The 27,517-nt window shown below is 54.5% G+C and overlaps 1 protein-coding gene across 2 annotated transcripts in view; it reads right to left on the reverse strand.

Annotated features, from left to right (window-relative positions):
* Positions 1–1,369: 1,369 nt before the first annotated feature.
* GLIS1 (GLIS family zinc finger 1) overlaps positions 1,370–27,517 on the reverse strand; it is a 314,199-nt gene continuing 288,051 nt past the window's right edge. The window contains exons 5-11 of one of the 2 annotated variants that reach the window (XM_049879303.1): positions 26,710–26,871; positions 21,385–21,495; positions 17,120–17,252; positions 10,689–10,842; positions 5,174–5,352; positions 4,440–4,607; positions 1,370–1,876 (exon numbers count right to left, since the gene is read on the reverse strand). In XM_049879303.1, the coding sequence (XP_049735260.1) occupies positions 1,731–1,876; positions 4,440–4,607; positions 5,174–5,352; positions 10,689–10,842; positions 17,120–17,252; positions 21,385–21,495; positions 26,710–26,871 (1,053 nt within the window). In that variant the 3' untranslated portion in view covers positions 1,370–1,730. Of the gene's footprint in view, positions 1,877–4,439; positions 4,608–5,173; positions 5,353–9,688; positions 9,819–10,688; positions 10,843–17,119; positions 17,253–21,384; positions 21,496–26,709; positions 26,872–27,517 lie in introns of those variants that run through there. The other variant, XM_049879302.1, reaches the window with a different exon arrangement.

Consider the following 27,517-nt stretch of genomic DNA (forward strand, 5'->3'; position numbering starts at 1 on the left):
TTCAATCCCTTGTTCTTTAATTGCTTGGCTGGGTGGCCTCTCTGAGCCTCAACCTCCCTCTCTATAGGGCAGGGGGTTGACCAGATCTTTCCATCACTGTCACTGGCTCACTATGTCTACCTAATGCAGCATGTAGTACAGAGGCATCCCTTTGGCCTGGGTTTGAATCCTGGCAGCTCTCCTCACAGTAAGGGGGATGGCAAGGCCTCTCCCTGGGATTGTTTGCAGCAGGCAAGGCAGGATCATGGTGGAGGGCCTGGCACACAGTAGGTGCACAGTAAACATGATATCCCTCACTTTGTTTCCCTTCAGCAGTGACAGGGCAAGAATTTTCCCAGGGGACCTTTTTACTAGGCTGCCTTCAGAGGACACGGGAAGACGCAGGACACTGGTTTGGCTGGTGGGTCTGTTGTCAGTGCTGGTTGCAGGAGAGAGGAACCGGCAGGATAGTGAGGCAGACCTGTGCAAGCCTTGGTGCCCTGCGAACTGACCTCCTCTCCTAGTCCCCAGCCACCTATGGAGGGTGGAGCTCTTGGGACCAAGGGTGCCACCCCACACCCCAGCCAATCTGCAGGGGACCTCATCTTCAGGTTACTCAGGCCACAGCCCTGGAAGGCCTGCCTCACCCTCCACCATCTTTCCTGTTCACCCAAAGCCCAGACCCAGCCGCGGTCAGGCTTGTAGCTTTTCACCACCTGTGAAGCTAGTGCAGCGAGTAGAGGTCTGGGGCAGATGGACCTGGGTTCCATTTCAGTTAGACTGTGGGGCCTGGACTGAGTCCTTGGGTGGTGCTTGATCAAAAGGTTGGCAGTTTGAACCCACCTAGAGGTGTCTGGAAAGAAAGGCCTGGCAATCTACTTCTGAAAGGTCACAGCCTTGAAAACTCTATGCAGCACAGTTCTACTCTGTAACACGTGGCATCACCATGAGTCAGAAGGCCTGCCCTGCCCTCCCATCACGTTTCCTACTTACCCAGAGCCCAGGCCCCAGCTTCGGTAAGGCTGGTAGCTTGTTTTCATCACCCGCAAAGTCAGGGCAGAGTGCAGAACTTTGATTTTTGGGTTTAGGTTTTGGTGGGGACTGGAGCAAGTCACTCCACCCCTCCCAGCCTCTGCTCATCTGTCCATGGGGATAAACCTCCCTTGCTGCATTGTCCTAAGGATCGCCACTGGTGTCTGTAAGGCCCATAGCATGTCGTGAGGGCCATGGGATGCCACTTCCCACACCCACTGTCCAAACCCAGGACCCCAGCTGGTTTCCATGTGGCCCGGGACCTCCCAAGCCCCCGCACACACCCGGCTCAGATGCGGTTCTCCTGGTCGTGGCGTCCAGGCTGAACCAAACAGCAGAACCAGTTCCCCGTCTTGTTTCCAGTTTTTAATGTTTTTCTTGTAACCAAAAATATAAAACTGGCAGGGTGGGAAACAAGTTCTGTACACTTTATATACACGAGGTCTGTGATTTCAAAACCAGAAGGGGAAGAAACCTAAGGCACAAACTAGGAAATGTCAAAAGTGTCACGGATCCTGACGGCAATCTCTGAGTGCCCGGCCCGGGAAGGCCCTCGGCCCAGGAAAGCCCTCGGCCCAGGGCAGAGCTGGGTGGGCCTTGCAGCGCTCTGGAGAGCTTCGACCTGGCTGCTAGGGCAGCGCACAAGAGTGGGGACAGCTGGCAGGTGGGCGGAGCAGTGTCTGCGATGGAGGGTGGGCAGGTGAGGGTGGAGCCTTCCTTCAGGTGTCCGTGTAGATGGAGGGGATGTGACTCAGGCAGTGGTCAAAGGCCCCATTGGGGAAGAAGCTGCAGTCCTCAGGGCCGCTGGATACCGTGTCTTCAGGTGGCTGCGGTGGCAATGCTGTGGGGCATGGGGCCTCGTAGCCTGTGGGTGGGCGGGAGAGGGTTGGGGTTGGAAGGCAGTACGGCTATGCCTGCCTGGAATCTTCTCCCATCTCCAGACCCCAGCTGCCTCCTCACAGAGCCCTCAGTGGGCCTGGTCCGCCCTCGGTTTGTACAGACAGGGGAGCTGGTAGGTGGAGATGGGAGGGGGCTTGGAAAGTAGAAGCCCTAGGCCTAGAACTTTTGGGGTGATCCAAGGAAGCTGGGGAGATAGGCATGTGCTGGCTTGGGGGGGCCTTTACCCAGGGCTGAACTATGAGGGCAGAATGTGGGGAACCAAGGGAAGAGTGGAAGTGGGGTATCACAGCTCTTGCCCTCAAGGGCTGGTCTCCTCCTGGGACCGCCCCACACTTTCAGGTTCCTCCTCCCTCCAGACGCAAGAAGCCCAGAGAAGAAAATTCACATTTACTGAGCGTAATAAATGCTCATTTAAGCTGTGATTTCATTGAGGTCTCACAACAGTCCCGTGAAGAAAGATTCATTGTCCCATTTTATAGATGAGAAGATGGGCTCAGAGAGAATAAGACATTTGCCTAAGGTCATGCTCCTAGTAACGGGGGGAGCAAGGACTTGAACCCACAACCACCTAGCTCTGGAGATACTTGGTTCTTCCACTGGATATGCTGTCTCTGGGGCAGGGTCACTGCTCAGAGGCACTAGACCTGGGAGGGCTTAGAAAGGTCATCTTGTCCACCCCCTGTTCCCAGTTTGTTGTCACAAACTTGTGAGGCCTAAGACAGATGAGCCTCAGTCTCCCCATCTGTACAACGGGATCAGGTTCAACTGTTCCTGAGGCCCACGGCCCCACCTTGCTGGTCCGGGTTAAATCCTGTGACTATTCTGGCTTGGCAGAGAAGATGTGGGCAGCTGGTGGCGTGGCAGCTAAGCCTACTATCCGGGTGTCTGGATGTTGGGCTGCCACCTGGACAGCAGGGTAGAAGGGAGGCCAAAAGGATGCCTGGGGGTACCGTGTGGACACTGCTGCTTGGCCCCCCCCCCTACAGGGCTATTATTTCAGGGCTTCCTACTAGACTGAGAAGTCTGGCTTGGGCTGGATGGGGGTGCGGGTGGTAACAGCCAGCATTCCTGGGGAATGCGGCTGAGGTTCAATCTTGCCCTGGTCCTCATGTGCACCAGCATGGAACACACTCACCCCTATGGGGGCCACAGGGCCATGCAGGTGGCACATGGGCATACTGTGATCAGTCCTAGTTTGCATGTATGTGGCACATGTCCACCCACTGACATGTGTGCACCTGCATATGGACACACAGGCATGCTCACTGCAAACAGCCCAGGTGTGCTCATGTACACACACACCTGTGGGCACAGCCACAAGTCAGGATGGGTGGGACACAAACATGCACGCAGATGGGGTGTGCATGGAAGCCATGCGGCATGATGGGAGTCTTGTGTGCAGGCACACACGCGCGTGGGCTCGCACTGCCCAGGGCCCATCCATGCTGGCCACACACGCACACAGACGCACCCCACAAACACCTCTCACATAGACGGGGAGCATGTGTGTCAACATGAACACGTCCCCACATGTGCACCTCACACAGGTGTGCCCACAGGTGCGTATGTGCTCGCCTGGGGCCTCGGTGCTGCACCCCCAGCTGCACACACTCCGCTGTCCAAGGGGGTCTCTGGGGCAGGGCCTCAGGCGCTCCTTTGTCTGGGAGCCCCCATCCAGCCCAGGCCTGAGGCCTTCAGTTGGCCCTGGCCCTGAGGCTGATGTGGGGTGCGGCTCGCCCCTGCTGGCCTGGCCCTGGTTCCACTTTGGGCCGTGAGTAGCACTCCCCTCTTACTGAGCTGCTCTGCCCCAGCCAGGGGCACTACTTGGGTAAGGGCCCAGGGCCCTGCAGGAATCGTCGAGCACAGATGTGGTATAAGGAACAGGCATAGTTTCCAGCCTCTGTCCCTTCCTAGCAGTGTGGCCTCTCTAGGCCTCAGTGTTCTCACCTGTTAAATGGAGCCTAGTATTTGTCTTATTCCCTGATGTACCCTAAAGTCTAAACTGCAACTGGTACACAGTAGGTGCTCAATAAACATTTAAAGTGAAGACTCAACTAGACTATGAGTTCCTGGTCTGATTCCTCTATGTGTATTCAGGAACCCGAGTTCAGACACAGTTAAGTCATGTAAGGTCATGGAGAGACATTGGCTTTAGAGTCAAAACCAAAAAACCAAACCCGTTGCCATCGAGTTAATTCCGACTCACAGCGACCCTATAAGACAGAGTAGAACTGCCCCATATGGTTTCCAAGGAGCGCCTGGTGGATTCAAACTGCTGACGTTTTGGTTAGCAGCCGTAGCTCTTAACCACTATGCCACCAGGGTTTCCAAAGAGTCAGGTAGGGTACAAATCCCAGTTTTGTGGGATCCAGGGGCCTCTCTGAACATCTATTTTTTCCTGTGTGTAAAGTACGGATGACCCTTCCTCCCGGGGTTGTCACAAGGACTCAGGACAATTACGTAAAGCACCCAGCACTGGGCTGGGCCTTGGTAGGTGCTTGGGGAACGGAGGCAGGCAGGGAGCTTACCTGTGGCAGGTAAAGGTGCAGTGAGGCTATGGTAGCCATTGGGCCGCAGGGGGTTGAAACCGTGGGCCTCCCCAGCCAGTCCATCCCCACTGGCTGCTGGCTCGGTCGTCCGGTAACAGTCACCATAGGAGAAGCAACTCTGGATAGAGTGGAAACTGCCCTGGTACCCTGTAGAGGGGGCAGGGGGGCTGCATTAACTAAGGGGAACACCCAGGGCAGGGAGGGGTCTGTCCCCGAGGCTCTGCTCAGTCCCCCCGAGTGTCCTGCCCAGCATCATGGGTGTGGATGAAAGAGGAGGAGCCCCAGGGACAGGAGGGTGCTACGAGTGGGGGACCTATTCTCAGCTCTGCCCTGCATCCCTTGGTCTCCCTGCTTGCCCAGCAGAAGGGTCAGGTGAGGTGGTCTCACGGGGGTGCACCTGACTTACCACCCTCTTCCGTACCAATCACTCAGTGTCTCCCCAAGCAGCAGTCTTTCCTACACCCAGCCATTATTGGTGCTGTCCCTTCTAGCCCTTTGATGACTTATCGATGGAACAAACTTCCTCATCCTTCAGAACTAACCTCCCTCAGCATGCACCCCGGCCCAGGCTGTGCTGGGTCTCCAGTTGTGGCCCTTGCTGCCCGGCACTGGCATTCTCTGAGTGCTGACCTGCCTGCCCCAGGTGGGTGTCTTGTTCCTCCCTGGTGCCCGAGTGGGAGTGTTTACGGAGAGGGCCACTGGCCAGAGCTTACCTTGTGGGCTGGGCAGAGGTGCAGGTGGGGGGCTCTGGAAAGGCGGGTAGGGCGGCTTGCTGGGAAGTGTGGAGAAGGGCTGCCCCCCCGGAGAGTGGCTCTGGGAGGACGGCGGCAGCGGCGGTGGCCTGAGCCCCTTCAGTGAGCTGACCAGGGGCGAGAGGAGGCCAGGCCCCAACCTGGAGAGGAGAGATGGCGTCAGCAGGAAGGGTGCTGGGAGATCTGCGGGCCAGAGGCATGGCTCTCCTGCTTGTTCCCCTCCAGCGACAGGGAGCTCAGACCACACCAGCCCACTTGTTCTAACTTTGACAGTGCTTTTAGGAGAGGAAATGTTGATGGCTGATATGCTCAGACTGGAATTAAATTTTTTAATTCTCTAAATTTTGGAAGCCAAAGGAAGAAAAACCGATCTGGTATTTGGGATGTGTTCAAATCCCCATCTGCTCCACTGGCCACGTGGTTTTGGGCAAATTGTTTAATGTTACCTTTGTTTCCACACAGGGTTGCTGTGGTTACCACCTGGCACCCTGCAGTTTTCACTGTTGTCAGCTGCCCTCGAGTTGCCCCAACTCATGACCACCCCATGTGCAACAGAAGGCAATGCTGCCCTGTCCTGCAGATCGGACCACTGCGATCCATAGGGCTTTCACTGGCACATTTTTTGGAAGTAGGTGACCAGGCCTTTCTTCCTAGCCCATCTTAGTCTGGAAGCTCTGCTGAAACCTGTTCCACATCACGGCAACATGCAGGCCTCCACTAACAGACAAGTGGTGGCTGCACATGAGGTGCACTGGCGGGGGCTCAAACCTGGGACTCCTGAAAGGAAGGTGAGAATTCTACCACTCAACCACCACTAAAAAACCCAGACCTGTTGTCATCGTTGATTCTGACTCATAGTGACCCTACAGGACAGAGTAGAACTGTCCTGTAGGGTTTTCAAGAAGTGGCTGGTGGATTCGAACTGCCAACCTCTTGGTTAGCAGCTGACCTCTTAAACATTGCGCCACCAGGGCTCCAAACCATCACTAAAAAATCACTAGAGGGGCTAAATACCAGTCCCCCCTCCCCGCACTGGGCGGTTCCTTATCAGGAGCACACCTCGCTGCACCAACGGTCCCCATTCGCAGAGCCCCTGCCTCACCCCAGGCTCCTGAGACAAGGGTTCTTGTGTCCTAATAGATCAGAAAACCAAGGCTCAGAGCTTTTGACCCAGTTACCCTTGGCCACACAGCACCAATCTAATGAGTTATTATGCAGGTAAATTAATCAGGCAAAATTAAATAAAGTAGACAAAGCTCACAGCATGACGTCTGATACATTCTTAGCCAATCCATGAACCATCATCATTATCATTAAGATGAGAGGAAGAAAAACCGGCAGGCCAGTCAGATGTCCAAATTAGACTTCTTTCCCCTGCATGGTGTACTTTTAGGAACCTTCTCTGGTCTCCATCCCTGGCCATCTCTCCTCCATTTGCATACCTCTGGTGATGGGAAGCTCACCACCTCCGTTCATACAGAGCTTGAAGTGATGCAGGACTAATCTTGGGCTCTCCGGAAGGAAGCTCATGCTCTGAAACAAGAGCTGTGTGGTCACCTTCGGCCTGGCCAAGCCCACATGGGCTAAATGGACTGTAGGTCAAGTCTGCAAGCTGGCTATTTTCCCTCTCACTCTGCCTTCCTAAGTCTCTAGGGTCCTGTTTACAGACCAAAATGATCCTGAGGTCAGCTGGGCTTGAAGGCTCTTGGGGTCAGGCTGAAGGCTCATAGCCCATAAAGCAATTAGATGCATTGAGGAGTGAGAGAGAAAGACAGAGAGAGTTCGCATGCCGAATCTATTTTCTTGTGTGGATTTGTTGAACCTTCCAATCAATATCACAGATTCAATGTCATGGCTCCAGCTCGCCTTGCCAAGTTAGGCGTGTTACCATCGCCCAACCTCTGAGACACGAGGTGTTAACCAGACAGGTCAGTGCCTCTTGCTGAGGGGAGCACGGCTGTCTCGACCAGGAAAAAGGAGATTTGGGGAGATGTTGGTGGGCTCCACGTCTGCAGCGCTCCCAAGTCCCCCTCTGCTCCCTCCAGCCTGGGCACCTGCTCTCCCCACCCCCCACTGCACTGCCATCATCTGTGTGTCTGTGATCCCCGCAGCCACTGTGAGCTAGAAGAGGGCAGGGAAATGGGTGGCCTCCATGCTGGGGCCCTGGCCCCTAAGGCCAGCAACGGACACGTATAGGCACATGTCAGGTTCTTTATGCTAATGAACTCATCGGGTCTTGAGTTGATTATCATTATCATCATGATTAATATTTTTTGGCCTTTCTCACAAGGCTGTTGAGTGGGACAGGCTGTATGACAGTGCTCTGTGAACTGCGGAGGGCTGTGCACAAGTCATCGTGGAGGGCTGTGCACAAGTCATCATCCTTGTAGCCAGTTCTGGCTGAGGCTGGGCTGAGGCGTGGGCAGGAGAGCAGATTCTCCTTCGCCTGGGCTGACTGCGTGGTGCCTGCCTCTTCCCTGCCCCAGCCCAGCACTCACAGCCCCGCCGTCCCTGGCCAGCTTTCCTGCCGGACCCCCCGCACCTGGGAGCACCTGAGGGAGGGCAGGTTTTGCCCTCTTGTTCACACGGTGCCTGGCACATAGCGAACAGCTGAAAAACACTAACAAGTGGGTTTCTGAATCACTCAGCTATAAAACCCAGAGATTAACAGCATCACGGAATTAAGGAGGACCAGAGCTAAAGGGGAAAAAACATGCATTTTCAGCTTGTTTTTCCTGTCTCAAACCTGCCAGAAACTCCCCTTTGCCACCTTCACAGCCAGTGAAATTAAACAGAACACGGCTCTATTTGCGGCAGACACTAAAGCTGAAGGGAGGCTGCTCTACCTGAACTCTGTAAAATGAAAAAAGAAGAGGAAAAAATCATCTGGGGCCCCACTTCTGAGTCATGCAAATGATTCCTAAATCAAAGATTTTTTGCTTCAGTTGGGACCTAGAAAAATTAATATAAACCTCACAGGCCTGGCAGACAGAGGGCTTCATACTTCGCACTGGGCTGGGGGAAAAACCACGCTACTCGGTGTCTTCTCCGAGCCAGGGTAAATAAATTTGGTCATGAAGTCAGGCCCTCTTAGCATATTTTTGAGTGACTGAGATAATTCTGTCAAACTGTTTAAGCAACTCAGCAAACCATTGGGGGCCACGAGGGGCTGTTCCCTGTTGACTTTGGCTGGAAGGGAAAAGCTGAAGGTACCCCCCACGCCCCTGTTCTCAGGGGACGAAAAAAGAAACCCATTTCAGCTGGCCTGGGGCTGCTGTCAGGTGTGAGGGCTTTCTCTCCTGCAACCTGGAGGACCCGGGTGCCTGGCAGGGTGGGATGACGTGCGCTCCTGCTCCGGTGGGCAGGGGCGGCGGACAGGCCAGGGTCCCCTGTCTTGTCATCACTCTGCCTCTCGCTGCAGGAATCCTGACGGGCACTTACGCAGGCAGCAGGCAGGTGATGAATGAGGTGAATAGAGTGCACAGGCCCGAGCGGGGAAAGACCCGTGTGGTTTATCTTTCTTCAGTTGGAAGATGTTTTCGGATTGGCTGGTGGGTGAGCAGGCGGCCTGAGCCGGCTTGTTGGGGGGCGAGGGAGGCTGTACTGGGTGACACACACAATGTCGAGCACGTGTAGCTGATCCTCATCATCTCCCTACAGGAGAGTATTTTAATACCCATTTTATAGAGGAGGAAACTGAGGCTTGGGGAGGGTCCAGTTTTCTTGGCTCCCTCTTTTCAGCCCATCAGGCTGCCTCATCGGGGCTCTCCACCCACACTTGCAGTCAGTCTTCCCCTGCTCTGTCAACGGTGCCTCTGCCCACACAGCAGCTCGTCCCTGATGCCCCCTTCTCTCCCTGCACAGCCAGGGTTTCGCTGTTGTCGTTGTCAGTTGCCATCGAGTGGATTCCAACTCATGGCAACCTCATGTGGGCAGATGAAAGTGCTCCATATAGTTTTCAAGGCTGTGACCTTTCAGAAGCAGATCACCAGGCCTGTCTTCCAAGGCACTTCTGGGTGGGTTCAAACTGCCAACCTTTGGGCTAGTAGCTGAGCCTTAACTGTGCGTGGCATCCACAGACTCCTAGGCCCTGCCTCTTCTACTTCACTGATGTCTTCTGAGTGTTTCCTCCTCCCCACCCACCTAGCCTGGCTCAGGCTGCTGTCCTGCACCCCACATTCCATCTTGTGTCCCAGCAATCCAGCCCTTATCCCCAGGCCTGCTCACATCTCTGCTCAACGCCTTTCAGGACAGGGTTCCCGTCACAGCCCTCGTGATCTGCCTCAGCTGGCTCTCCCCAGCCTGTCACCTACATGATGACCTATGTCTCCCCAGCTGCACTGTGCTCTCACCACGCCTGCCTTCACCCTCCCTGCTCCTCCCTCCCAACCTCTCTACCTGGCCAGCTCTTGTTTAACTTTGGAGATGGTCCTGGCATTACCTCCTCCAGGAGGCCCTCCCCGACATCCGCCCCTTCTGCTCCCTTCCATCATGGCACTTGCCCCCTGTGTGGACGATCTCTGCAGGTCTGTCCAGCTTCTCCTCAAAGTGAGCTTCTCCAGGGCTGAAATCAGCACCAGCTTAGGGCCTACCCAGTCCCTGCACACTGAATGAATGAAAATAAATGAATGGCAGGAGGAGCCCAGTTAGGAACACTGGAGCCTGAATCTGGTGATGAGGCTGGCCCAGTCCCAGACACGGACAGGCTAAGGCCAAGGCTGCAGCCTTGGCGGGGAAGGTGAGGGGAGGGAGGAAGGCACTGGGGCCAGGTCTGGGGAACAAGTTTGATCAAGTCCCTGCTGGTGATAAGCAAGAGTGGCTGGGAGGGCAGAGAGGGCGGCAGGTGGGGCTTCGAGGTCTCCCTCTGCCCATTTGCAAGGAAAACAGATTTCAGCAGCCTTGGAAGCCAGCAATTAACACACAGTCACTATTTCCAGCCAATTAAGTGGCCACAATCAGAATGATGTTGAATGGAGGAAAAGGCCACCCCTCCCCACAGTGACCCTCTTTGGGCAGCCCCAGCAGGCCAGGCAAGGGTTACAGCTGCAGTGGCCAGAAATGGGGGCAAGGCTCAGGCTGGCATCTCTGGAGTGGGCAGTAGGCAGTCTGTCCACCAAATGGATGGCACGAGCCAGGGAGAAGCCTGGGTGTGGCAGCTCAGGATCCAGGGCATGGGGTTGGCGGGGACAGCATCTTCTGAGGGCCTCCCCCAGTGGGGAGATAGGGTGCATGAGGTGAGGCGTGAAGAAGCCTAAGTGCCAATACCATCTACCTCATAGAGCTGTTGTGAGGTGCACATGAACTTGTGCAGGCAAAGTATTTACCATGGTGTCTAGCACACAGTAAGTGCCCCACAAATGGTGGACATTCTCATGATCAGTAACAACCAGACGGAGTGGGAGACACCTGTCCTTGCCTGTCTCCCACACCAGTGCCCACTTGCTGTCCTGGAGGAGGACTGGCTTGGTGTACATACCCGTCCCTGGCGCTCTCAGCTGTGGGCAGAGGAGACAGATGGTGGGAACCGGCGGTGGCGTCCAGGGGGTGGTGCCTGGAAGGGACATCGTGCGTGGGGGGCAGGATCCCCGATGCCAGCCCGTTATGGGGGGTGAGGGAGCCAGGATACATACCTGCAGAGAAGCAAACAAATGCCACTGGGCTCTGACCAATCCCTAGAGGTGGCTGTGACAGCCCAGGAACCATGTTTGCCTGGTCACAGAAAGACAAGAGGAAAAATGAGCAAGGTTAGATTAATAGAAATTTACAGGCCCAAACAAGGGAGACCACGGTCCCAGTCTGCTTTGTTCAGGCCCTGGCTGCAGGGCTGTGTCCAGGGCTGGCCCTCCTGCAGGAAAGTTGGACTGAGAAGGCACCATCAGAGCCACAGTAGGCTGGCCCTGAGGGAGGGGGCTGGTGGTTTATCTGGAACAGGCTGCTTCAAACCTCTGTGGGACTGTTCTGTGTGGTTCCAGAGGCAGACAGGGACCCAAGAGCACAGAGAAGCTTCAGAGAAGCAGATCCCAGTTCAGAGCTTGGAGGCACCTTCTAACGGGCATGGCTCCTGCAGGGTAATGAGCTGTATTTGCAGAGAATGAACTACCCACCCCCAGAAGTGTGTGAGCCGAGGCTGGGTATCTACTATGAGGGACTCCTAAGGGGAGGATGCCTGTGCTAGCTGGGTGACCAGCTGGCTGGGGGACCTCTGAGAAGGGCTGCCACGTATGGTTGCACGGGCTGTATACTGCACAAGAGTCCCAGTTGAGAAAAAGAATCAGCTGTGTTCTAGTCTCAAATTCTAAATCTACAGAAGACACCTGCAAGGCGAAACCACCTTTTGTCAGAAAACCCCCAAGGGCCTGACCCTTGTTGATAAGACGGCTGGGGGGCGGGGGGCGGGGGAGCAGGGGATCTAGCGGATCAGTGGGAGACAAGAGGTCAGGGTCAGATATTGCTCCAGGGGATCAACTGAGGGTCTAAGAGTTACTGAAGCCAGTGCTCCCCAACTATCCTTACAGGGAATCCCGATCAGAGTGGAGAATGAACCCCCACCCTGGGACTGCTGTATAAGAGGGACAGAGCAAGGGTTGAAAGATTTTTAAATTTCCTATTTTTTTCTGAAAAAAAAAAAAAAAAAAAAAGATCCAATTTTGCATTCCCTCTTTAATCTGGCCATGCTTATGTTAATAGAAATTGACATGATTTTCCCCACAATCAGTGCATCAGGCTGATGTACTGGGAGGACTCTGTGGACCAGGAGCTATGCCCAGGGCCACTCTGATGCAGTGCCCTCTCAGACTGGCTGGTGACTGCCCTGGACCAGCTGTTACATTTTGAATATCACTCTGGTCATCCCGGATCCAGACCCAATGCTCTTTATTACCCCATGAGAACCAATCTGAGAACATACTAGGGTCCTTTCCTGGGTGGGGGTGAAGAAGGAGGTGTTACCTTCTCAGGTGACTGGGGTTCTGAGGCTAGCCTGTCCCAGTGAAGGAAGTAAAGGAGGAGGTGTTACCTTCTCAGGTGATGGGGGTTCTGAGGCTAGCTGCCCCTGTCCCTCGGGCCCAGGCCTGCAACTCAGGCAGCTGCTAGAAGGAATTGAGTAGAGCTGTGGCAGGGAGCAAAAATGAGTGAAAGTGCAGGGGTTAACAATATGGAGCAGTGGGGACTGTGGCAAAGTGGAGAGAACATGCCCCTTAGAGCCCTTTGCAAACTGTTAAAAACAAATGAAACAACAAAACAAAATAAATAAATAAAAATAAAATAAAACAAGTTTCATCACCTGGCTTAGAGTTAAGGGCTGCAGGCACCCTATGGTTGGTTATAATTGGTGAGATAAACCCAGGTTCAGATTGCAAGGCTTTCTCCTCTTAAAATAAATGTGCATTATTAACAACCCAAAACCCAAATCCAGGCCATCCAGTTGATTCCAACTCATAGCATCCCTATAGGGTAGAGTAGAACTGCCCGATAGAGTTTTCAAGGAGCGCCTGGTGGACTGGAACTGCCGGCCTCTTGGTTAGCAGCCATAGCACTTAACCACTACACCACCAGGCTTTCCTTATTAACAACTAAAAAAAAAAAAAAATTTTTTTTTTTTTTTTTATTAACAACAGTGACTGATAATCAAGACAATGCTGTGTGCCAGGCTCTTTCTCCACATCATCTAGTTTAACTATCCCAACAACTGTAGATGGGGGAGGTAATATGGTTCCACTTAAGATGAGAAACTCAGGCTCAAGAAGTTAAATGACTCATCCAAAGTCACAGAGTGGCAGCTAATCTGGCCTGTCTCTCAAGTGATACCAAGAGATGGTCCATTTGAGGTGATGCCCAGGGTTACGGATTGAACCGGGTTCCCTAAAACTGTGTGTCAACCTAGCTAGGCCATGATTCCCAGTATTGTGTGATTGTCCACCATTTTGTTATGCAATGTGATTTTCCTATGTGGTATAAATCTCGCCTCCATGATGTTAATGAGGCAGGGTTAGAGGCAGTTATGTTAATGAGGCAGAACTCAATCTATAAGATTAGGTTGTATCTTGATCAATCTCTTTTGAGATATAAAAGAGAGAAGCAAGCAGAGAGACAGAGGGACCTCATACCACCAAGAATGAAGAACCAGGAAGGGAGCATGTCCTTTGGACCCAGGGTCCCTGCACTGAGAAGCTCCTAGACTGGGGGAAGACTGATGACAAGGGCCTTCCCCAGAGTGGAGAGAGAAAGCCTTCTGCTGGAGCTGGCACCTGAATTCAGACTTCTAGCCTTCTAGACTGTGAGAGAATAAATTTCCCTTTGTTAAAGCCATCTGCTTGTGGTGTTTCTGTTAGAGCAGCACTAGATGACTAAGATACCCAGGAAGGGGCATGGGGTTCCAGCTCAGGTAGTGGCCTGGACATCTGGCCAGGAGCCTTGTCTCTGGTCCAGGCTTCACCATCAGCTGTGAGACCGCAGGTCTCTGGAGTGAACTCTCAGGACACCTCCAGCTGTCAGCATTAGCTCCTACCCCTCCCCACCTCTGGAACCTCTGCTCCCATGGGCAGCACTGGCTGTCCATCCATCCACTGCCTCCCCTGGCCAGCACATCCCTCCCCATGGCTTGTCGGGAGGACAGCCGGGGTAGGAGTGCAGGCAGAGCCTGGCTCAGTGTTGCTCATGGGTTGCACCACTCCCCACTTTTCCCTAGCACCTCCCTGCCTGCCATCTTGAACCAATTTGGGAGCCTGACAGCTGGGACGGCCTGGAATCCTGAGAAATCCCACTCCTCTCCCTCAGCCATGCTGACCTCATGCTTCTCATGTCCTCACTGCCCAACACATTACCCCGGGTCTGCTCAAGAAGAGCCCGCAGATATGCTCCTGAGGGCATCCTATGAAGGGAAGATCTGGTCCTTCCTGATGGGCCAGCTCGCAGGAGCTTCCTACCACCAATGAAAATTCCAAGTGACCCTCACCAGCTCTTCCCTCACCCTCGTCCCTCTGTTCTGGACTTTTTCATCCTAACGCTCCTTCAGTCTGTCCCCTGCTTTCCCCTGTGCTTGCCCTTGTCTGGTCCTACAATAGCCTCTGGAGAACACACAGTGGGTGCCTGCGTGAGTGAACGAGGTGTGTGTGAACACATGAAGGCACAGTGGATGGGAATGAAAGAATCGTCCTATTGGTGAGAGGCAGCGGGAATGGGGACACCACAGGCCTGCCTGCCCTCCCCCAAAATGAACCACTTCAGGCTGAAATCAGCATCATCAATCATCAGCCGTGATTGCTTAACCTCTGGCCCTAACATCTGTTCCCAACTGTGGCGTCAGCATCTGTGGTGTGGCCGGCAGAAGGACCCGGCGGGCCCGAAGCCGGGGGAATCCGGGGACCCTAGGTTTGCCTGGCTGGTCCTTCCCTCCGGAAGCAGCTCGAGGCCAGGGACCAGCACAGGGCTTGGCACACAGTAGGTGCTCAGTGTGGCACAAGGAGCATTAGCAGCAAGGAGGCAGTAGACTATAAACTAAAGAGCATGGGCTCTGGTGCAAATCCTGCCTCTGCCACTTACTGGCTGTGGAATCTCAGGCAAAATTTATTTAACCTCTCATGGCCTCAGTTTCCTCATCTGTAAAAGGAAGAGCATAACAGCACGTACCTTGTAAGTCTGATGTGAGGATTATGTTAGCTAACACATACGTGTATAGTTCCTACAACTGTTTCTGACAGGTGTCAATAAATGTTAGCTACTGTATCCTTCTGAGATGGATGAGTAAAACAGACACACTTCTCTTTCCCAATGAGCAACAACAAGAAAGATAAAAGCATTGGTCACAGAGAGTTTATATAAGTAATCACATCCACAATCACATTTGTTCTCACAGCAGGTCTGGGAGGGAAACTGAGGCTCAAAGCAGGGAAGACACCGGTCACTCACTGTCACAGGGCGGAGCAGCACCTCCCGGCTGGTGTGGCGTTACCACTGGTACCCCTCTGATCCACGATGTTGCGTCATTTGGACTTGTTTCTCATCAGCAGCACAAGCACAACACCCCACCACATGGGGTGCTTGTGAATGAATGAGATGTTTGCAAAGTGATAGGCCCAAGTAGGTGCTCAATAGGTGGGTACTGCTGGCCCTACCCCTTCTCCTGGGACCAGCCCTGAGCTGGCACCCGGGAGAACAGACTTCCAACCTGGGTCTGCTGCTGACGCTCCAGCTGACCTTGGGTTAGTCCATCTCCGTCCCAGACCGTAGTACTCCTCAGGTAAAAATGATGGGGCTCCAGAATCTCTGCCCCCAGGGCATCCAGTGTTAATCAGTTACAGCTCTCTTTCTTGCTAAGTCAGAAAGCTGCCTCAGAATCCTTCTCAACACACAGTTGCAAACAGCCATTACCAGCCGCTGGGAGCTGGCACTTGAGATACAAACCTTCATCTCTGGGTAGGTCACCCTGATAGTCCCTTCCAGCCCTCCTGTTTTAGCAATTCTAAGACTCAGTGAGACACACCCCATAGTGGTGGGAGGAGGGTGTAGTCCTCCTGGGGTGTCCTCACCCTGCAGTCTGCCTGACCTCTGTGAAGGGGAGCCCACGAGAAAGGGCAAAAACCTTTTCTTCCCAAGGCCATTTGTAAGTGCTTTGACGTGTTTTTAAATATGCTGCTGCTTCAACATTGAGGGGAGAGAATAAAAAGTTAAAAAATGAAAAATGTTAAAAATGGCTGGAGTAATTCAAGAAATCCCGGAGGATGGGCAGAGCTTTACACTCTGCTTTTGTGGTTTCTTGGCGGTGGAGTAGGGGGTAGAGCAGAAGTACTGTCATCTGGAATCCAAAGGCCATGCTGCCCTTATATGGGCCGGAGTCCCAAGCACCAGGAATTCCTGCTGTGGTCTGAGACCTGCCCAGTGGCCCGTGGCTGCTGGGAACGACAGACAGGCTGCCTCCACTGGACCAGACGTTTTGTGAGTCCAGCTGGATGGGCCTGCAAGGTCCCAGGGGTTCAGGGGGCACGACTTCTGGACTACAGAGTTTAGTGATGAGCTGGAAGTGATTTTGGCCAAGCCCCACACCCACTGAGAGCCTCAGTTTTGTCATCTGAGGCAAAAAGTCATGGTGACCGTTAAATGAGACTTCAAGTCAAGGTCAGAGCCACAGTGGGCTCTTCTTGAAGACAGTGATCCTGGCAGCATGGGCCAGCAGGAAGGGCCTGTGCCTTACTCACAGGGGGCCACAGCCTCCCTTCACAATGCTTGGGACAGGGCCACACAGTCCCCAGCCAGCTCTGCAGCTGTCCTCATGCTGGGCACTGGTGACTCTGGAATGAGGCAGAGCCTGGCCCTGCCCTCGAGAGCTCACAGTCTGGGGTGTGGGGCGGGGGGAAGACAGACAGGAAACAGAGCGACAACCCAGAGTGCTCCGTGCTGGGGCAGAGGGAAGATAGGAAGGCTTCCTGGAGGAGGAGGTAAGAAGATAGGTCCTGAAGGAAAAGGAGGAGCTATCAGAATGAAAGGGGAAGCTGGCAAAGCATGACCAGTGTCTTGGGGGTGAGAAGGAACATAAGGTATTGAGGGCACTGTGTCCAGTGTGCCAAGGTAGGGGCAAGAGGCTGCCACGAGGGCCCTGGCCCCAAGACCTTGGAGGCCAGGCTGAGAGGAGCCTGGGCTTCATGCCATGGGCAATGGGGAGCCCGGAAGAGTCTTAAGGATGGTATGCCTACTGATGAGTTGCAGACAGGATGGGTTGAAAATAGGGAGCCAGAGGCAGAGAGGCAATGAAATCTGGAGGAATGGGTGTCCTTCAAAAAGTCATGCCCTGTGGTGGCCTGGTGGCCACCTAGTGACCCTGGGCCCACAGAGTACCATCTTCTTATAGGAATGGTCAGCAGTAAAAGGGCTCTCCTGGGCTCTGGACCTGGGCCTGCCTCCCAGGATGCATACCTGGGAGCAGCTCCTGGTCTAGGGCGCGGCCACCCTTCCCATCGTTGGCAGCCAGCTGTGTGGATGCATGGAGCTGCTGTAGGGCCAGGCACTCGGTCAGGACATCAGCCTCAGGGTCAGGGCCCATGTGCAGCTGGGGGAACAAGCAGAGAGAGAGAGAGGGTGTTAGCATCACACTGCCTGCCCACCGGAAGCCCTCACTTTAGCTGACAGGGCAGGAAGGACTGCAGCCCCAGGGCAAGACCCTTCACTTCACTGCGCCTCAGCTTCCTCATCTGTAAAATGGGACTAACGATACCTAACCTTGTGAATGTACCTTGTGAAGGCTGTGTTAGTCCAGGGCACTGAGAAACAGATGCCAAGAAGGGATTAAACATGCACAGATTTTATGAGGGTAAGTATCTGTGTTAGAGAAAACAGGGAGAGAGCAGGGCAGACTGGGAGAGCTGTCAAATTCATGTAAGTCTGACCGCAAGTGAAGGAGGCAGGGAGAGACGCTCCCTAGACTGCCATGTAACGTAAGGAGGGTCCAGCCAAGCCTTCAGGTGGCCTTGAGGGAGCCAAAGTCAGCTCAGTCAGAGGAGTCCTATGTTTCCTGGGAAAGGTTCTGCCTCTGTATCCCTACTGGGCCTGCGGAGCTTAGTCACTGGCTGGGAGCAGCCCGCGGAGGTGTGGCCTCAGCACAAATGCTGAGATGGGAATGTGGTAGAAATAAACACGTAGCACAAAGGCTGGCACATAGTAGGCGCTCAGTAAGTGCCTTTCTGTCCTCTGCCCCTCCTCTCCAGCCTTCTCCCTTCCTGGCACATGCTACAGTGGAAACAGTCCAGGGTTTGGGCCAGGAGACCTGGGTTCAAATCTCAGCCTACCTCTTCTTTGTGTGACACTGGACAAATGGCTTAACCTCTCTCACCTGTCTGCAGAAAGTCAAAATAATCACACCGCACCCCAGGTTGCTGTGAGGAGTAATGGAATGCTGGGTGTGAACATGCTTAGTGAATGTGCTTTGTGAATGCTGGCTGACCTCCAGCTGGCCAGCCCTCACATGGCCACGCGATAGGTGGGCATATAGGGTCGGTATGTGGACTTGAGCAGGCCTGGGCTGGGATGGGGTCGAGTAACCCAAGGGAGGGCACAGCGTCAGCCAGAACAACCCTAGGCTGTCCTCAAAGACAGATGCACACTCCGAGTCACCTCAGGATGTCTTCATCTCTCCACACAGACACAAAATGGGGACAGGAAAGGGGCCAGGTGGGGCCCTGAGGACATCTGGGTGATGAGGATGGGAAGGGCCCTTTCTCTTGGCAAATCCCAAAGCTTGACTACAAAAGTTGGATGCCCTGAGATTGGCTTATCCAAACCCTCATTTTATCCAGGACAAATTAGACCCAGAGAAGGCAAAAGCCTTGTCCCATGTCACACAGCAGCTGAGAGTTAGCCCCAAGGGTTTTTCCAACCTCTGAGGCCAGCAGGGCCAGGACCCAGCTTGAGGAAGGCATGCCGGGCCTCTCATGGGCTCTCAGCTCCCTGACCCAGCAGCTGTTTTCCATGTAAATTAAGTTTCTGGCAAAAGAAGGCCAAGGCATGTTCTTGTAGACCGCAATGTCGATCGGATTAGGAGCAGCAGGAGAGGAGAATTAAGGAAGAAAACCATTTCTAATTCTCTCTGAAACGCAGCAGGGCTGCCAAGGAGTTGTCATAATATAAGGGTCACTTTACCCAGAAAGATACATCATCCCCGATGGCTCGTAATGGATGCTTATTGTTGGGAAGTTTGCAGATCTGTGGCCCCAGGTCTCTGGGGCTCAGTGTGAGCCAAGCACGGGGCCTGGGAAAACCAGGGCAGGATTCTGGTCCTCAGGCACCGGTCTGCTCCGGACAGACGCCTCCCTGGCACGGAGCCCCACTGACCAGAGCCTCGCCCCTTCCCTGCTCCTGCTGAGGCTCCTCAGCCCGAGAGCAGTGGAAAGAGCTCTGGGACTGGAGACAGACAGGCCCAAGATGGGATCCAGCTCTGTCACTCCCAGGCTGCATGACTCTGGGTAGGTTTTTTAATTCTCTAAGCCTCAGTTTCCACATCTCTAAAATGGGAGTAAAAATAGTCCTTATCTCCTAGGGTTATGTTGTTGTTTGGTGCCATTGGGTAGATTCTGACTCAGAACGACCCCATGTGACTGAGTAGAACTGCCTTATAAGGTTTTCTTGGCTATAATCTTTACAGAAGCAGATCGCTAGGTTTTTTCCCCCCGTGGAGTTGCTGGGTGGGTTCAAGCCACCAACCTTTCAGTTAGCAGCAGAGCACTTAACCATTGTGCCACCAGGACTCCTTTCTTAGGGTTATGGTGAGGGGATGAAACGAGATGCAGTCTGTGAGGCAACCCTGAGCCATGGGGACACTTGGTTAAGGCTCGGCCCTCTTTCTCAGGGTGAATGTGGATGTGGTGTTTTGACCACTGAGCTCGTGGTGCAGGTTGTGGCCACGCTCTACACGTGGCCTGTCTCTGCTCTACAGCTTCCAATGGCTCCCCATTGCCTGTGGAATAAAGACTGATGTCCCAAGCCTGGCTGTCCCTGCCACTCTCTTCCCACTAACGGCCTGCTTGCTCCCAGTGCCTCATCTCTGTATACCTCCATCCCCATGGGACCAAAGCCAGGCTGCTTTCCCCATCCTCTGGGCTTTGTGCTGTTTTATTCATGGCTTAGAACAGTGTTTGGAATACAGCAGGTGCTCAATGAATCCTGCAGGAGTTAATGGGCTCTTCCCTCTCTGCCATCTCTGCCGTGTTTCTCTCCACCCTACACCCTCCCTGGCACTCGAGTACCCCCCAATCCCATGCCTCAGTGGCCCTCTGGAGATGTTGGTTAACCTAGTCTTTGCCCCACGTTTCAGTCCTGTTCCTCTTGCTGCAGCCTGGGTCCCTTGGCAGCTCACATCCTCCTCGTCCCAAACATAATCCGTGTTTTTTTCCTGCGAACCTGCTTCTTTCTTGGGTTCTCTGTCCTGGTTAAAAGCACCCTATCTATCCTGCCCCCCAAATCTGACAGTGGGGCTTAATCCTAGGCTCCTTTGCAGCTCCCCCTGCCCAGCTCAGCAGTCACCAAGCCCAGCCCCTCCCCTCGCACCACCTACCACGCCCCAGGACAGGCCCCATCATCTTGCTTGCTACCCAACAGTAGCCTCCCTGCCTTGCATCTCCCTCCAACAACCCTAACCCATTCTCCTCCTGGCCCCTAGAGGCATCTTTCTCAAGCTCAAGGGGACATGTCCCTTCTCTGCTTAAGACCCCTCACTGACACCTGCTGTCCTCAGGACAAAGCCCAAACTCCTTGACAGGCCTTCCAGCCTGTCGTGACTTGCGCTGCCCACACTGCCTCTCCTTCTGGGCTCTGACAGAGACTGCCTGCCTGCTGGGCCTCCCACACGCAGGGCGCTTCTGCTGCAGACTTGGCCTCATGCTGGTCACTCTGCGGGGTGCACTCTTCTTACCTGTCTTCACCAGCCCCACACTTACTCCTTCCTCAGAACTTAATGAAAATACATGCTCACTTCCGTTTTGAGCTTTTACTTTGTGCCAGATACTGTTCTAAAACCTTCACGCACATTTACTCATTTAGTCCTGACAACAACCTTTAAGGGACGTCCTTTATTGTCCCCAGAGGACAAGTGAGGGACACAGGCATTGAGAAACTTGCCCCAGGCCACAGAGCTAGCAGTGCTGCAGCTGGTAAGTGACCCTGGCAGCTGGCTCCAGAGCTCACGCTCCTAGTCACTGGGCTCCATTCTCCCCAGTGTCACGTCTTCCACGAAAACCCTAGACGGGCCCAGGGCCCCTTACTTGTGACCCTGACTATTTTCTGGATCCCTCTGTGGTAGTCTTTATTACATTATGTCGAATTATCTCTTTATGTCTCCCTCTCGCCCATCAGGCCACTGAAGGCAGGGACCATGTTTTTCCATTTTTGCATCCTCGATGCCTAATTCAGAGCCTGACCTCAAGTGTTTACTAAACAAGCCAGGATCAGTGGGTGATGAGCTAGTGGGTGGTGTGTGAGCGGATGACTACAGCTGGCTGGAAGTAAGGGCTGTGGGGACACTCAGTGAACAGCGGGAGGTAGATGGGCATGTGGACAGACAGTGGCCATGTGGGTGTGTGGATGCCGAATGGACGCAGCCAGTGCGGGTCCTTGGCCCAATGACTGGATGAATGGGTGGGCAGCCAGGCGGGGGTCTGCAGAGATGTGCCCCGGCACGGAGGCCATCTTACCTTCTTACGCACCTGCTGCTCTTTGGCTGAATGGGCCTTCACGTGCTTGCGAAGGGAGCTGGGGTCCGTGTAGCGCTTGGAGCAGCCAGGGATCTGACAGGCGTAGGGCTTCTGCAACAACACGGGCAGGATGAGGAAAGGGCCAGACACAGGGCGGATGACCCAGTAAGCAAAGTACACACGGGCTTACTTGTGCGTATCTACTAATCTGTAAGTAATCTGTAGTGAGCGATTAACTTGCCTACTGGATAATCTGCCCTGGGATACCTCTCAGGGCCAAGGTGTTACTGCCAGGTCCTGCTGAGTGACCTAGGAGGGAGGGAGAGACTGGGCGAGGGGCAGGTTGTAGGCTCAGGCCTTGTGCCTCTCTCCAGCGTGCCCGGCCAGGGCCAGGAGGGGTCTGACTCGCCAGCCCTGCCCACAGGTACGGGGAAGTTGCGGGGGTCTGTGAGTGAAGGAGGGGGTCTGCGTCTCCATTCTACCACCACTCGGGGCCTCCCCTCTCTGAGCTCACCTTCTCCCCTGCACAGTGAGGCCTACTGAATCCTAAGGGCTCTTCCAGCTTTGACACTGTTTGGCTCTGAGAAAAGAACACTTTTCTTAGCTCTCAGCTGCAAAGCAGCAGCCTGTGGGTGAGGGGTAAAGTGAGACAGGCTGCCTGAGAGGAGGAGGAGAGGGAGGGTAGGAGAAGGAGAAGAGATGAGAGGGGAACAAACACAGGGACACACTGGGGGTGAGGCAGGACCTCAGGCTGGCAGGGACGGGCCAAGTTCCCCAGACTGCTCTCTGGGCCATGAGAACACCCAGGTCCTACCCCTGACAATCATGGGAGACCAGCAGGAAACTGGATCTCAGAGAACAAAGGCTCTGCCCTATGGGGGCTTCGGTAAGTGCCCCACCTGGGGCCCACACTGCTCATCTAGAACAGGAAAAACCCAAAAAACCAAACCCATTGCTGTTGAGTTGATTCTGACTCATAGTGACCCTATAGGACAGGGTAGAACTGTCCCACACAGTTTCTACGGAGTGGCTGGTGGATTCGAACTGCTGAACTTTTGGTTAGCAGCTAAACTCTTAACCACTACTGTGCCACCAGGGCTGCCAAACAGGAAAGGACTCTAAATCCATGCCCCCTGCCTCCCCCAGATTCCTGCCCCAGCTCCGCCCTGCCATCAGGGCTCTCCCCTCACACTCAGGCCTTTCTCACAGGTCTGGCCACATCCCCACCCCCTGCTAAAAGCCCCTCTAGGGCTTCTGGTACCCCCAGGATGCAGGCCTTCTCTTGGCAGTCAAGGCCCTTTGAAACTTATTAGCTGCTGTGAAGTTGGTTCTGACTCATGGTTACCCCATGTGTGCAACAGAACTGCTCCATAGGGCTTTCAAGGCTGTGACCATTCAGAAGCAGGTCACCAGGCTTGCCCTGGGCCCTGCCTAAGTCTTCACCCTTCCCGCTCCTCTTGCCACCACCCACCTTCCCACCCTTGGGCTCACAGGCCTTCTTACCCTTGCACATGCCATTCCCAGTGTCTCTCCCTGTGCAACTTGCATGTCCTGCCTCACGCTTCCCACCCAGCCACGTCACCTCCTCTCCAAGCCATGCTCTGATCCTTCTTCCCACCTCCACGGGCTGCAGCTTCTGGCTGTCCACTCTGTCCTGCTGGGTCTGTTTAGGTGTCCCTCCTCTCTACCAGGTGGGGAGGGGACCTGTCTGCATCTTGGGGTCAGGGCCTGACTCAGGGCCTGACCCTCAGCTCTAACGGAACTCTGATCTACTCCACAGGGGCTTCAGCAACACCTGGCTTGGAAACGCCAGCTGTTGCGAGGACTTGAAATTCATAAAACCTCCCTTTTTTGAATATACCTAGTGGTTCCTGTGTCTTAGGACCCTCTGGCCTTTCAGAATGACAGGAGATGAGGGAGCACTTGGAAGAAGTTACACCATTTGGATTTAAGTACCAGGGACTGCTATGGCCCTGTCAGACATGCCCAGGTAGAACTGCCCCCAAACCTCAAGGCAACTCTGCTCCTGCTGGACGGAGGGAGACCCAGGGAGAGGTGCTCACAGCCCATGGACCTCGCGGTGGGAGAAGCAGAAAGAAATGACCATACCTCAGCGCTGCCATGGAGAGTTGCCAGGTTAAAGAAACGGAGGAGAGCAAAAAGAGAGAGACAGACCAGTGAGAAGCTTGCCTCCGCTGGAAGGACACCACAGGGCAGGAGGGGTGGAAGGTGTGTGCAGACCTGCCCCCCAGCCCCAGTCACACAGAGTCACACACACACAGACACACAGCCCCTTGCTTACGAGCCCTTACTCCCTCCCCAACACATTCACAGAGTTATTCTCTCCCTCTCCTGGGCCTTGCCCTGCCCGGAGTCAGGCCCCAGGCCCCATCCCTTGGGGATGCTGACACAAATCCACACGTTTTTGGGAAAATGCAAACAAATAGAGTTCCGAGTACAGACGCACTCGCCTGGAAAGAGGAAGGCAAGGCCCATCTCTGTGTTTGTTTTTCCAGGGCTCGATGTGTGCAGAACATTCCTCAGGCCCAACTGCCCCGTGAACCCTCAGGAAACCCTGTGCCTGTCCCCAGCCAGCAGCCAAACCCCAGGCTGGAGTCATCGAACAGGCTCCAAACCCAGGGTCACCTTATTAGCGTTTAGAACAAGGATAATCATGGTTCTGTAAGAATGGTGCGTTCGGGCTCACACAGCCCCTCCCCATCTGTGCTCAGAGTACAGAGTGTCGCTGATGGAGTGCTTCCTCTGTGCAGGCCTTTGCCGAGCACTTGCCATCCATGATCTCCTTTGAGTCTCATCCCACTCCCTGAGAATCATGCCTATTTTGCATATGAGGAAACTGAGGCTGAGTGGTTTGCTCAAGGGCTCACAGCTAGTAAGTATGTGTACGACACTGCTTGGGTGCTTCCTCTCACGTGCAGCCCTGAGTGGTCCAGTGAAGTGGCAAAGGAGGGATTGTAACCCACCCCCCATCTTGCCATGGGGAAACTGAGGCTCAGAGCAGGACAGTGGTTTCTTCGAGTTCACACAGAGAGTCCGTAGCAGTCAGAACTCGAACTTCACACTCAGTGCCTGGCAGGGTTTGGTCAGCATTTAGTTAGCAAGTCATCGGGGCAGAAAGGTAGGAGTCATCTTTGCTACACAGACAGCACGCTGGGCTTTTCCCTCTGCAACATTGGCTGATCCTCCCATCTCCCTCTTATGAGGGAAGTGTTTTACCTCTGAGGAAACTAAGCCCAGAGAGGCTGAGTGGCTGTCTTCAGACCTCCGGGACCAGGTGGTGGGGTCAGGACTAGATCCAGGCCTAGTTCTCTCCATAGTCTGTTCAGCTAAATTTTCCTGCCTGTGGAGAGAATCCCACATTCCCTGATATCAGAGAGGACGTGGGGACACGGCTGGATTCTGTCTGCAAAACAAGGCCCTGCCCTGCATGAGGTCTGACCCACCAGCCCTCCATGTGGTGATGCCGGGAAAGCAATGGAGCACCATGGAGCGGCCTGCTGGCGTTTATGTGGGGAGGGTGTGCGAGCGGGATGCTGAGCTTGGCTGCCGCATGTCCCGGGCTTCATGGGGACCTCTGGAGCAATGAAGGCCTGAGATGACTCTGTGGGCTCCTTCTGAGCCTGACCCAACCCAGTACTTGGGGCCCTGTTCACATGCCACCAAGTGGGGGCCAGAGGCCTGTTGCTTTGGGGCTGGGTCCAGGAAATGCAGTGAAGAGGGAGGGGAAAGGGGTAAGTCAGAGTAGGTGACCCAGAAAACCCAGAGAAGGGGGCATGGAAAGGCTTGGTGTGGTTGGTGCTGCCTGTGGCATCTGGGAAACATAACCGTGGGTGCCTCTCAGGGCCTGGACCAGGGTCCCACGGACCCCGAGGGCTGGCTTGTGAAAAGGTAGTGAAGGGGGAGGGGGATTTGTTAAAACACCTCACTTCACATCCTCAACATGACAGCAGAGCTGGGTGGGGAGGGGGGCCCGCTTCAGGATGGGAACAGGACTCTTCCCTTCCCACTCTGCCCACCCGCCACCAACCCCACCTCCCAGAGTGCCTGACACATATACTTTTTCAGCAAAGAGCACTGGACTTGGAGTCAGACCCAGGTTTGCATCCCAGCTCCATAACAAGGGCAAATGACTCAATCTCTCTGAGTCTCCATTTCTTTGTCTGCAAAACAGGGATAACTGCCCCTACCCTAGACAGGCCAGTCCCCTCTCTTGGACCTCTGTTTTCTCATCTGTATACTGGACAGGCTAGGCTGAACGGCCACTTAGATCTCCCAGCCTTCCACCCTCAGAGATCCCCAAGCATCTGCAGGAAGAGCAGAAATGCAGGCCTGGGGCCCAGACGTGGACTCTGCCTGCAGATTCTGGTCTCCTGCTACACACGGGGGCTGAGGTCCTGCCAGGGCAAACCCGCAAACACAGAGCGCTGGTGAGACTGGTGTGCAGACCCAGGTCTGAGTCAGCTCTGCCACCTTCCAGCTGTGATCAGGAGCAAGCACTGTACCTCCCTGAGACCCACTTCCCTCATCTGTCAAATGGGTTCATAAACCCCTGATTGGCAGGGTTGGTATGAGATCACAGATGATGACATTTTAGGAAGTGCTGTTAACTGCTGAGGTCTATATGCATGAGAGGGAATGCCTGTACCTACGCTATGATAAAGCTGCAGATAAGACACTGTCTGGCACAGAGAGGGGAAGGGAGGTGGAAAGAGACTCAGGCTCCTGGAGAGCCCAAGTCATTATTCCAGGAGCCTAGATTCTTAGGCACTGCCCCACCTCAGTGCTTCAAGGGACAAAGATGTCAGGGACAGGCTCTGGCCTGTCTCCATGAAGAAGGGGTGGGAACAGCAGGAAGTGGCTACTCTAGGCATGGCTGACAGGGCAGTGGGCCCACTCCTTCCATGGGGGTATGCAAGGAACCAGAGCCTGGGCTGGGGTAGGCTGGTACCCACAGGCTAAAGCACTGGTTCTGAACCGAGGTGAGTCTGCCTCCCAGGGGTATCTGGCAACGTCCAGAGACATTTCTGGCTGTCAGAACTGGGAGCAGGGTGCTACTGGCATCTAGTAAACAGAGGCCAGGGATGCTGCTAAACATCCTACAATGCACAGGGCACACTCCCCTGCTCCTCCCTGTCCCTTGTCCCAGAATTAGGAAGTCTAATAGGTCTAATGGGAGGGTAAATAGAACTAATGGGGGGGGGGGATTCTGCCTGGACAATGGGTCCTGTACCACATTAGACAAGTCGGGGGTGGATGCATGCCCCCCACGTTCCCTCCCCCTCAACCTCCACCCTCTGGGCCTACCGTGTCGAGGTGGGTGCGTTGGTGCTTGGCGCGGTCACTGGAGTTGCTGAAGGCCTTCTGACAGCCTGGGTGCTGGCACAGATATGGCTTCTCACCCGTGTGGCTCCTCAGGTGGATCTTGAGGTTCTCCAGCCGCGAGAAGGCCTTGCTGCAGCCCTCAAACTGTAGGAGAGGCTGGTGAGGGGCGCTTGGAAGCCCCTGTAGGGCCCACCACCCCACCTAGGAATGCCCCCCTGGGCTGGGGCCGGAGCATCCTCTACACAGCCTTGTCCTGCTGGAGGCCTCCTCAGGTTCAGCTCCCCATGAACTGCTCAGGGCCCAGGCTCTGTAACTGGGAAGCCCTGGTAGTTTCCAGGAAAAAAAAAAAAAAGTTCACCCCGGACTTGGAAATGGACTACTTGGGCTGGAGAAGAAAGTGGCCTTTCTGTTTCTGGATCTGAAAAGTTTTCCTTCCCAATGCTACCTGGCACTACACGCTGCTTGACAGCAGCGCAGCCCTGAATGGGTGTGAGGGCAGGTGGCACGTGGTAGTGCAGAGAGAGCTGGGGCTGGGGACCCAAAGGCCTGGGTTTGAGTCAGGCTCTATCCCGGTGAGGCTTTGGGCAATGCCCTGACCTCTGTGTACCTGATCTCCATGTCTACAAACCTCAGGCTGTATGGCCACTTCTCAGGGCTGATAATGAGGGTCCCATGGGGCAGGAAACTGTGAATGTCAAGGGGCTGTGTCCATTGAGAGCGCAGCATCAATACTCATCAACGTCAGACAACAAGCACATTTGTAAACCGAAGGGCCTTCTCTTCATTCTCA

This window comes from Elephas maximus, chromosome 3 (assembly GCF_024166365.1).
Source record: "Elephas maximus indicus isolate mEleMax1 chromosome 3, mEleMax1 primary haplotype, whole genome shotgun sequence".
NCBI classification, from domain to species: Eukaryota; Metazoa; Chordata; class Mammalia; order Proboscidea; family Elephantidae; genus Elephas; species Elephas maximus.